The 12,025-nt window shown below is 39.1% G+C and overlaps 1 protein-coding gene across 3 annotated transcripts in view; it reads left to right on the top strand.

Moving 5' to 3' along the window:
* LARS1 (leucyl-tRNA synthetase 1) overlaps nt 1–2,415 on the top strand; it is a 48,116-nt gene extending 45,701 nt beyond the window's left edge. For all 3 annotated transcript variants that reach the window (XM_026696404.2, XM_087924489.1, XM_087924488.1), the window contains exon 32: nt 2,031–2,415. In XM_026696404.2, the coding sequence (XP_026552189.1) occupies nt 2,031–2,236 (206 nt within the window). In that variant the 3' untranslated portion in view covers nt 2,237–2,415. The remainder of the gene's footprint in view (nt 1–2,030) is intronic.
* The last annotated feature ends 9,610 nt before the right edge of the window (nt 2,416–12,025 follow it).

The raw sequence follows: 12,025 nt of genomic DNA, 5'->3' as shown, positions 1-12,025 counted from the left end.
TTTTTTTTTGGAGGAACTCAATTAACATCACAATGTTGGAAAGAGGCATTTAAGCCAATGCTCAATTCACAACTTTTTATCTAATGGAGATAAAGATTTATCTAATTTATCTAATTAATAAAATATTAACTCTTGGTAATAATAAATTGTCCAATTAATTAATTGTCCAATTAATTAGATTAACCTAATGTTCAGCCTCGGCATGAAAATATCTTGTGAAATGTATATGCTGAAATAGAAAATTAGCCTGGTAACAGTCAATAAAGGCATTGCCAGGGAAAAGGAAATATATATGTGACCATCAAGAACAAGAGACAGATTCAAATGGGACAAAGACTAAGGAGTAGAAAGGGAATGTGTAGTTCTTTAGATTAGATTTTCTCAGTATGTAGATTAGAGGTGCTTATGTACAGTTTTCAACTTCTTTCCACTAGGAGGTAAAGTGATTCCATTGAGAATTAAAAAGGGTTATTCAGGCCTTTGAATCCAATCTCCTATGTAGGTCAGGAATTTAAATTAATGTATCCTCTTTGTGTTTGTCTACATTCTACTTATACATATCCAGTGAAGGGCAATCCATCACCTATCTGAGTAATTGCTTCCATTATCAAACTGCATTTATTGTTAGGAAGTTTTTTTTGCAAACAATATAGAACAAGTCCTGACTTTCTTTTGTGTGACATCCATTCAGCTTTTTGAAAACCGCTATCATTTCTCTCTAGACCCAAGGTTAAATATTCCAAACTCCTTCAATCTTTCTTCATGGGACTTAGTTTCTTGTCCTTTGATCATCCTCATTGCTTTTCTATGAATCTGTTCCAATTACTTTGAATCCTTTTTAATGTGTGGTGCCCAGAACTTAAATACAGTACTATGATTGAATCAGACCCATGCAAAAGAAGTGGAAATATTATCCCTATAATTTGGAAAGTACACTGATTCAGCCTAATATTGATTTTTTTTTGTCCCAGCAGCATCATATTGCTGATTTGTGCTCAATTTTGCAGGCAAGATCTTTTTCACAAGTACTGTTACCAAGCTAATGTGTATTTGATTTTTAAGTGAAGAACCTTCCATTTCATTCTGTAATTTTCAGTTCATTCCTGTAAATCTTTAAAGACCATTTTGAAATCTATTTTTGTCTTTTAGCAATACCATCCAATTTAGTGTTACCTGGAAATATATTAAGTGGTCATCAAAGTCATTAACAAAAACAGAGAAAGATATTAGGAGAATGACTTGGCAGTGATGTGGAGGTGACACTTTTCAAGGGCTAGTCTTTATCAGATGAGACTTCTTTGTGAAGAGCCCATTTAAAAATGACAGCTGATAAACAAGGAGCACAATTTAAGAAAGCGGTTCATATTTCTAATACATTGCATAAAGAACAGCAAACAAAGAAAATTTTGTCTTTCAAAAATGTTAACATACAGACCGTATTCAGTTAATTCATTCAACAACTTACTGAAATATCATTAAAATCATACCAAACATCACTAAAACAATTAAATATCTTTTGGGAATTCCCCAAATCCCTCATGGAGTCAGTGCTATTTAGTAATTGCTCCTGGAAGTTTAGCTTGACAGAGCTGCAGTGTATCTTAAGAGGGGTGGAATTGTGGGTAAAATTCTGCCTCCTTATGTAAACATGATTTGCAAGTCTAATGGAACATTCAGGGAACTCAAAGCCTTCATACATCTCTGTCTGGGTGGAAAAATGAGGATTGTTCTCTAGGTGATTCTGCTCAGTGAGTCACATCTTTAATCAAATGTCATGTGTACTCCACTCTTCCCTTGTCTTTTAATTAAGCCTTAGTACTGAAGGGTTTCCCCATCCTTCAAAGCAATGGGCCCGAAGAGCAAAATGTAAGCCTCTATCAAGGCACTCTTTCAGGAAGCTGGGTAGGCAACAACAGCAGCTTATACTGTTAAAAGTCATCCATTTTTGTTACATCTTTTGAATCAGCTTTCTTGTGATTTGCATACTAATGTTACCTCTCATACAATTATGTCTTTAAATTCTTTTTCAGACCTTTCCAAAGTAAAATTAATGCGATTTGAGGATCCTCTCCGTGGACCCCGACGTGTTCCTGTGCTTGGAAAGGAAGATGCTGAGAAGTCTCCTATTTTAGATCAAGCTGTCTTTCATATAGACCTAGCTCAAAAGCGGGTCAGACTCACTGAGAATGGACAGACAACCGATATTGGAGATACATTGGTCTATTTAGTTAATTAGATTTTGCAAGCCTTGGGTTAATCAGTGTTGAATCTTTAATCAACATGGATGCTTTTCAGACCCTTGCTTAATTCAGGCAAACTTAACTTCAAGGGGGAAAAAAACGTACATTTGCATGGAGATCAATCTTCTGCAATTTTTAAAATGTGGATACAATAAATCTATTTTCCTTGCCTGAGGCTTTTCTTGAGAATGTCCTTCCTACTTCAAGCCAAGGTACAGCATTTTTAAAAAATAATGTTTATGTAATTTGGTACGCCTGTGCAATATTGGCACTTACAATAGCAATATTGGACTATTTATATATAGTGGAAATGTTGATATGTCAGAAGTGAAGTCACCCTGGCCTTTATTTAGAGTTGGCCATCCTTTTGAGAGAAGGCAATTCCAGCAATTTGGTGTGTGACATCCTTGAGAGCAGAAAAAGCAACAGGATGCTATTTCAAAACTTTCTTGGAGCTTTGCTTCCATTTGATTTTTCTATTTTGACAGTGCATGGATCAAGTGTTTCATGCAGTCAACATACCATGAGGGGAAGGAAGAAAATTGGAGCTCTACAGAGTCAGGGTGACTCTAGTGAAATAGGCCCTTTGTTTCCCTTTATACCAGCCTTTTCCGGTTTGATGATCTCTCTTATGTTTTGGGCTACCTTCCATTGATATGCATTAATATAGCAATAGCACTTAGATTTATATATCGCTTAATAGTGTTTTACAATGCTCTCTAAGTGGTTTACAGAGTTAACATATCTGGGTCCACATTTTACCAACCTCAGAAGGATGGAAAGATGAGTCAACCTTGAGACCCATCCATCAGGATTGAACTCCTGGTAATGAGCTGAATTAGCCTGCAATACCACATTCTAATCACTATGCCATCATGGCACAGGATGGTGAAATGGCCTGGGATATTGGAAAAAAAATACTGGTGTTTGTCTGAGAAGTCTTCAGAATCATGAAATCCCGTGCCAGTCAAGTGATGTCTTTCATCTAGTTCTCTTGTTGATTGCCTTCAGTCTGAGTTACTGCTGTCAGGCTCCTACATTTAGCCAGTTGTAGTAGGCTTTAGAAAGAAGAAAGTTCTCATGCTGAAGAGAAATGATAAAGAAGACAATGATCATGTCCCTGCCCCGTTACATGGACATAATACAAGAAACTTTTAAATTTTGATTTAAGCCTGGAGGGCTCTTGGAAAGGCATATTTACGAGTTGAGAAATAAAAGGATGCAATTATCACCACCACCACCATCATCATCAGTTTTTTATCCTCTCTTTCTACTTGCAGGGTACTTAAAATGAGTACAAAAAAATAGATTGATCTACAATAAAATACAAATAAGTTAAACAAAATCAATTAAGTTTTGAGGCTAAGTGAAAAGGAATGTTCTTGACTGTTGTCCTGAAAACCGAATGAGCAAGGGCTATAAAACTCTTGGGACTGTACTCTGTAGCTTAGGGGCGATTCAGAAAACATCTTTCTCTAATGGACCTAACAAGCATTTGTAAACATGGCTTCAAAGAGGGATTTTGTGACCTTTAATGTCTGGACAGGTTCATACAAAAACAATCTTTCAGATACTCATTGCAGCATTAATGAGGTAAGGTCTAAGTCTGTCCTTGATGTCTCATTAAAAATGTCATTTTGCCCTGCTCTTAATAATTCTAAGCACATTGGCTATGTGTCACTCCTTTAACATGGAGGCTGATCTTTGGAATGTGTAGTGTATTTTTATTAGAAGATGAACAGTTTATTCTTTAAAAACATTTGGCTGAGGGTCACCTGGACCTAATGGCTTAGGGAAATTTGTTTTCAGCTAAGCTTCATTGTTCCCCTCTCGTCACCATTATTTGCTTCAGTGCCAAACATGGTTCGAATGCTATTTTCCTTGCAGTTTTTACACCATGAATAAAATGAGTTTCTCATCCTGCTCTAATCATAATTTAAAGTCATTGAACAATAGGAGAGAATATTTGTGGCTCGGGATTGAACTTGACCTCTTGAGCTCAACCAAGCTCAGAGAAGACCATAGACCGCACAGTCATTAAACAGTCCAGTGTGTTTAGTTGGTTTTCTCTTTCTGATGTATTTAAAGATTTTAAAAAGCCACTGCAAAATTGAGTGAATGATTGCAAGTCACACACAAGCTGAGCAAGTGAATGAATATGTAAATCTTAATAGAATTTTTATTAAAGATGGATGGAGACATCTCAAATTGTATAAATTTGTAACAAAGATTTATGGTAGGTTATTAGAAATTAATATTGAAAGAAGCAAAAGATGGTGATATATGAGTCTTTCTGATCTGTTATATGCAAGTGAAAATTGGGTAAGTCATGAATGGGTATGCATATTTGGGGTGATTTGATCATATAGTCAGAATGAAGACTGAATCACAAAACAAATACACAAGGGAGAGCAAAGTTGTCATTGGATGACGAAAACCTGAAAAAAAGATGAGATGTTTAAAGAAGAAAACTCAAAATATAAAACAGTTTGTGGACATGATGCAAGCAAGATAGTTTGCAAGGATAGAGAGATACATAGAGGTAGAGCAAATTGTGTTGGGGTAAATTAAGGCTTATTTTTTCTTTCTCTTACCTCATCTCTAACCTTTTTGTTTGTTTATCCTTTTTCTGTAAAATTGGCAAGGAATAACATGAGTTGGTCTGTCATTTTAAGTTGACTTAACTGTGTGAAGCGTACTTCAAAACAGAAAATGCACAACAGTGGAAAGATTTGACATCCACAATGAAAGAGTGAACAGTGAAGATGAGTTTGCAGAGTTGACTACTGACAGCTTTGATTAGAGAAAAGTCATTAACTTCAATGCCAATTAGAAAACCCATTTGGACTTTTTGTGAAAAACAGAAAAAATAAAATTAGGCTATATAGATTTGATTTCCAGAAAAAAAGAGTAAATGATAGGGGAAAAAAATGAAACTAATGTTGCAACTATAGAGTGAGTTCAATTTAAATGTATACTTCTAATTTGTAAAATCAAATTATATTGGGGTAGTTAATACTTTTCTTCTGTCTTTTTTATATTCATTCTTTTTTCCCCTGAATTAATTCCTCCCTTCCTCCCTCTGTTCCTCCTTCCCTCCCTCCAGTGGTGGGATTCAAATTTTTTTACTACGGGTTCTGTGGACGTGGCTTGGTGGGTGGTGTGGCTTGGTGGGCGTGGCAGGGGAAGGATACTGCAGAATCCCCATTCCCTCCCCATCCCACTAACCTGCTTTCTGGCTCCGTTCTCCTGTGCAGGGCAACAAAAGAAGACCCAGCCGATCAGCTGGGACTCAAGAGGCAGAGAATAGATGGGGGCGGGGCCAGTCAGAGGGGGTATTTGCCAGTTGTCCGAACTACTCAAAATTTCAGAACCTGCTGAATACCACCACTGCCTCCCTCCCTTCCTCTTTTTAAATGAAGGGATAAAAGCAGGGGTGGGATTCCACCAATATATATAACAACCGGTTCGGTGATCGCGAGCTTTTCTGTCCCTCTCTCTTTTGTTCTTCTTCAGTCTCGCTTCTACAGAGTCTTGCTGCAAGCAGTATCATCTATAGGTTAGTTTGGATTGTTCACCATTGGAAGGTGTTTTGTGTCTACCTTTGGATATCCTGAAACAACCTGGATTGCTCTGTTGGATGCATAAAGACTCCCAACTGAGAAGAAAAACGTAGGATGGGCACCCCATTGCCATTAATAGCAGAAAAGTTGATTGGTTCGGTGGGCTGGCTGCAGTTACCTGATTGCCCTGCTACTGCTTCTCATGGCAAGTTTGCTTAGGGATTTCTGGGAAAAGAAATAGATCCTCTTGCTTTCTCCTTTCTCTGAAGACCCTCCGGGGGTGGTGGTGGTGGTGGCTGTTGCTGATAGCCCTTCCTGCAACTATTGGAGGTCCAGGAAGGGATTTACTCTTTTCCAACCAGGCCCAAATCCAGCAGGTTCTGAAAGGAACTATATAAAATCTGGCCTGTAACATCTCAGTTCAAATGCCATTGCTAATTAGAAAGTGTCCAGCTGCTTTGCTGTTCCTGCTTCCATCTACTTTTCATGCTTTGAGGTTTGGCTTAGTCAAAAATGTGTCACTCTCCTTCCGCTGGCATTAATGTTCCTTGTCAATGTGTGTTACTTGTGATACTCTTGCTTCCAGTTCCTTGGGGCCAGATCATGTAAAGAGCTGCCATGTAGCGATTAAAGGGTCATAGAAAAACCTGCATTTCAATCTCTCAGGCACTGTGCTTGGTTGCTAGCAGGAACACCCAACTTACACTATATTTATCATGGACACTACCCCTATGGTGCCTCTAGAACAACACCAACGGCTGCCTCTCACTGGGTCTGAATTATTCATATGCCCATGTGTGCTTAACCTCTTTTTGACTCTTCAGTGGGTCAACTAACACAGCTAAAGAATTTATTTATTTATTTTTTAAATGATAAAAATAGAGCAAAAAGTAGCACCATCTTAGCACAGAAACATAGCAAGTTGAACTAGTGAGGTAAATAACCCTGTGTGTAAAATGGCCTGAATAAGATAGCAGAATTCATACACTACCGACAGAGATACAAATGAGGCCCTGAACCCATGTGCTCATGACTATCAATTGCATTTTAGAGGGTGGTTAAATATGAACAGGGCCTACCCTGGAGACAGAAAGTACGAAGACAAATTGGTGCATTTGAATCATTTAAGAATCAAGATCCCCAGACCTTTAAGGCAGCTTTGTCAACGGATGGTGTCCAAGTATTTGAACTTCAATTCCCATAATGTTTCAGAATGATTCTGCTGATTGTGGTGTTTCATAACCTGAAGTCAACATTGGTATCTCTCTCTCTTTTAATGAAACCAGTATTTGGTTTAAGCATATCACGAGCCAGCCTATTAGGAGGAAAAACAGATGCTATGTGACTAGAGAAATGAAGTCCTCCAGCAAATGGTTTATCTGAACACCTGCTGGGAAGAGACTTTTGTAGCACCTAACCAGCATGGCTCTCTGGAAGGCATCAGGTTGGGCAAGGCTGGTGTGGAGCATCATTCCATGATAGATATTTCTACTATATAACAAGCACAGTTATTTGCACTAATTCTAGTTCATGCTGTGAACATGATCTAAATTCAGCATTTACAGATAGGAGCAGATAGAAAACTGTTTAAGGAGCACCGTCTTTTTTAGCATCAAACTTTGCTTGCCATAAAGAAAAAAATAGATTAAAAAATATGAAGGCTTTACAAACAGCAAAAAGGACAAGCAGGACAAGCAGGATTTTATCCAGCAGCTGATATAGCTATCTTGCTTTGGTCATTTAACAGTTTGGGATTTATATTAACACCCAAAAATAAAAGGAAGATTTTTATACTGATGTTAGTGCAGCAAATAGCATTAATACCGTTTTTAGGTAATTCCAAAAACTACTTTTCTTCTGCTTTCCACTAGGAAACCAAATAGTCAAAAGACATTTGGTTTGTGTTCTGTGGATAATTCAGCTATTTGTGTGTGTGATTATGTGAGGAAGGGAGGGAGGAATGTTGCTTTTAAGCGCTTAGGAAGTAGGACATGTTTTACAACATCTATTATTTATTTCCAGGAGGTGGCACTATTATGCAGCCTCTTAGTTGTTGAAACTGATACAGTCTACAGATAAGAAAGAGATTGATTAGGGATATAAAACCTCCCTTTTGTCATCATTAAAGTGCATTAGTGGAGGGATATAAGGTTACTTCCATACTTTCTAACCCGGGCATTCCAGCTTTGTCCTCAGCCTTTCTAGGCTGAATGGGAAAGTCTAAAGGGGAGTGTGTTCCCCATGAGCTTTTGTCACTGGGAAAGATGTCTCACGGACAAAGCAGCATTAACAGACACAAGGAGATAAACTCCAACAATAAACATTCAAAAGAAAGCAACCCCAAAGGTCAAAGAAAGGGGTGGACAACTCTAAGCACATCCTTGCTTATCACATGCCTAATAGCCAATACCCACAATAGCCTGCCTCTCCTGCATTAGGCATAAAAGCTGCTTTGGACCATTCAGTCTCTCAGCTCAACCAGGGGTGGGATTCTACAGTTCGCACCTATTCTCTAGAACTGGTTGTTAACATTCTAAGCAGTTCAGAGAACCGGTTGTTAGAAGAAATTACTGGCCTAATCCTGTAAGGAAGGTTGGAAGGAAACATTCTGGTGTTGCTTACAGAAACTGCCTCTCCATTAACTCTTATTACATTCTTGGCAGGACTAGACTTCCTGTCTCAGGAACTTCTCTAGAGTTTTCTTTCCTCCTTTGCTGGTACTTTGCTTGTGTGGAGTGACAAGTCAAAGTTACAATGGCACTGAAAAAAGTGACTTATGACCCTTTTTCACACAACTGTTGCAGCATCCCCACAGTCATGAGAGGCTAGGCGAGGAGAAGTGTGCCTCGATGTGAGTGATATTGAGTTGGCCATGCCCAGCCAGTCACATGACCACCAAACCATGCCCACCAACTAAGCCATGCCCACCGAACCGGTTGTTAAAAAATTTGAATCCCACCCCTGAAGTCAACCAACACCACAGGGTCATTGTGGAGAAATAGGAGGAGGAGGAGGACAGAGTATTCGGTATGTTTACTGCCTTGAGTTACTTATAATAAAGGAGGGATTTTAAAAAAATGAATAAAATACCAAAAATTTGGCAGTGGGGAAAAAACAGTCTCACGTGCAAATCTTGTTCATAATGGGAGAGACAGTCACTCAAATAATCAGGCTCTGACCATTTAAGACTTTAGAGTTAAAAAGAATCGAACTTGACCCCCCCCAGTCAACTCTATTGGTATGGACACATATCTACAGGATTTTTTTAATAGTATAGGAGAGAAGCCATCACCACCTTGGGCAATATTTTCTTGACTTTCTACCCTGCCAGGTAATAACTATGCCAACTTTGCTTTATTTTATTTTATTTATTTTAGATCAGTGGAAGCCAGCTAAGTGCTGATGTTACCAGCCCTTTAAATGGTGTCCTGTAAGCAGCTGACAATGTGTGCAAACCTTTCATTGGAAAGATCATTGTACTTTGCACTAATTAAAAGACTAGCCGTTGTGTTTTGCAACTTCTGGATGTTTTTCATGAGTAATTCTATATAGTTCCACTGCAATACTGAAGAGAGAATATAACCAAGGGATTGATCACCCTCACAAATCTCACTCTCCCAGGAAGAGTCACAAATGGCATTGTTGGAAGAAATATCCATCTGGTTCAGTTCCAAGCTGGGAGAAAGGCACTGGAGACAAAATGGAGGCTGGAGGCTGATTGGAAAGAGGGTCCATTTATTGAAGAAGCAGAACCACATGGGTTCTGGGCAGCTGACAAAATGGACAAAATAGAGGTGAGAGTGAGGGGGTTTTGTACCTTCTTTGGGCTTTGTATTTGGCTTCCCATTCCTGTGCAAGAACATGTCCTTTAATATTCCATAGGCTGTTGTCAGATTCCTATGGGGTCATGTAGGGGTTATATAGGGGTCATAGCTGGCTCTATAGGCAAAAGAGGAAATGCAATCCTAGATGCTTGTCTGAGCTAATCTGGTCAGCCTCTGGTTTATTGTTTATATGAGCTCCCAGGTGAAGTTTGGACTGCAATGAAGGGGCTTGTGTTCTAAAAGGCAGTTGGGCAATTCCTATTATGTCTAATTATTTTCGTCCTTTGTTGGATCTTGGGTGCAGGGCTGCTTCTAATCCTACCATTCTGCCTTTGTTTCAAAATATCCTGTCTTGAATGGGTTACCAAATCTGCACTTCTAAAAGCTGCTTCCTCAGTTTCTGCTTGGGGGCAGGGAGACTGAGTCTGCTTTCTGTTTTTCAAGAGCATGTTTTTCCATTTCTCATTTAGGGAAACATAATATTCTGCCTTTTAAAAATATTCTTCAAAATATTTCACTCTTCTAGAAAGGGGTGGTGGCTTCCCACAGCATAATAGACACAGCTGTCATATGCAAATCGAATGACAATGGAGGATCAAGGAGGATTTCCAGTTCATGAATCTGCTGCTTCAGGAGATAGTCTGAATGTACACCAACTAAGAGGAACCATTTACCTGAGCTGAATTTCCTGTTTTCAGACAACAACTCCATGTTGTCTAGAATTAATTTTAACTTGTTCTTCCTCATCCAGGCATTGTTTAGGGGTAGCAATTATTCCTTTCAAGTATTTATTTCCTAAAAACTAGTCTACCAACTTCATAAGATTCTGAGCAGCTTCCTTACATTTAATGCAATACAGCTATCGTGGACCTGTTGTAACTGCTGAACAAGCGCAGAGAACAATGTGAAACCCTCAGTGTTCATTGAGACAGTGAAGACTGCAAAGTAGAAATGTCCAATCCACATCCTCATGAGGGAGATGCTTTATGACACATACACAATAGGTTCTTCCTTTTGCTGGAAGAAGAAAAAGAATTGACCCTTTTAAAAACAAAAGTCGAAGTGGAGTGAATCTGAAATAGCTCTCCTAAGTAGTCTCTAATAAATGGTTGAAATCTTCAGGAATTTGAGAAGAAATCTAGGTCGGGGGTGGCCAACCTTTTGGACCTCAGGGACCACCAAACTCATAATTTTAAATCCTGTGGACCACTAATATGAGTTTTGACTGACGGTGGCTTGCTGACATTGGTGGGAAAGTCGGTCCCATATTCCAGGCCAGCAGTAGTCACAGTGCTGGCCCTTTGGTCATCCCGGAGCAGTTCTTTCAGTCCATGGCAGGCCAGTGCACTTGGGTGGAGGAGCAGCTCCGGGTTGACCAAAGGGCCAATCCTGTGACTACTGATGCTCTGGAATATGAGACCGACTTTCCCACCAATGTCAGCAAGCTACCCTGGGGCGGATTTTTCAGCTTGTGTGACTCGACTCAAGGTAAGGTTTGAGCTTGAGTGAAGATGGGGGCCAGCAGGTGCGCGAGCCATGTGGGTGGCGCAGCCTTGTGTTCCTGCACAGCCTGGACTAATTGCTTGGGGTGGGGTGCTTTGAGGGGGACAGTTCTCTGTGAACCACCAAAATTATGGAATATTTAAATTCAGTTGGATCCTCCATTCATCTGAAATGTTTATTTATATGAACCCCCCTCAGTATTCACCCAGATATGTCATACAGATGTTGAAGTTGAGAGTAAAATCTGTGATATATAAAATGTTGAGGGTTCCTCCTCTTCCATTTAAGAATAGAGAAAGATGAAGCAGAATAGGTGAGAAGACATTCAGGACTGGAGCTCACTGTGCATTTGTAGATAGAATTACATCACAACAATTTACTTTCTACAATCGATTATTTTGAATACTATCAAACATTATTTCGAATACTTTAAATTCTTGTATTTCTCACTAGCAGAAGCAAGAGCTTTATGAGGTTTGAACTGATCTTACATTAACGCAATCTCCAGATAAATTCAAAGTTGAATAATGATCTTTAAGGTTACTTCTGAAGTATTTAGCTTTGAGGCATCTGCAGAGAGAAACCAGCCTGCCATTTCTGCTTAACACACATTGTTAATTTCTTTGCTTTCCAGATTTTTTTTATTCTTTGTTAGCAAGCACAGAAATCTAGTATTCCTTCAGGATTTAGTGAATTTCTAAGTAGGCCTGAAGAGCTGAAGTTCAGATTTGTGAAAGGACTGGAACAGACTGGAAAATGTAACACCAGATCCAGACGCTTATGTTAACTAGGCACCAAGTCCCACAGATCTGCCTTTAAATGTGTGTGCTGAGATAAGCCATGTTAAAGAGTGAAAAATATAATTTTCATGGCAATCCTTGCTCCACATACTCTT

The sequence above is a fragment of the Pseudonaja textilis genome, chromosome 2, assembly GCF_049901715.1.
Source record: "Pseudonaja textilis isolate UNSWEBS1 chromosome 2, rPseTex1.2, whole genome shotgun sequence".
NCBI classification, from domain to species: domain Eukaryota; kingdom Metazoa; phylum Chordata; class Lepidosauria; order Squamata; family Elapidae; genus Pseudonaja; species Pseudonaja textilis.
Note: the sequence above shows the minus strand (reverse complement) of the source record. Positions and strands in the feature narration are given on the sequence as shown.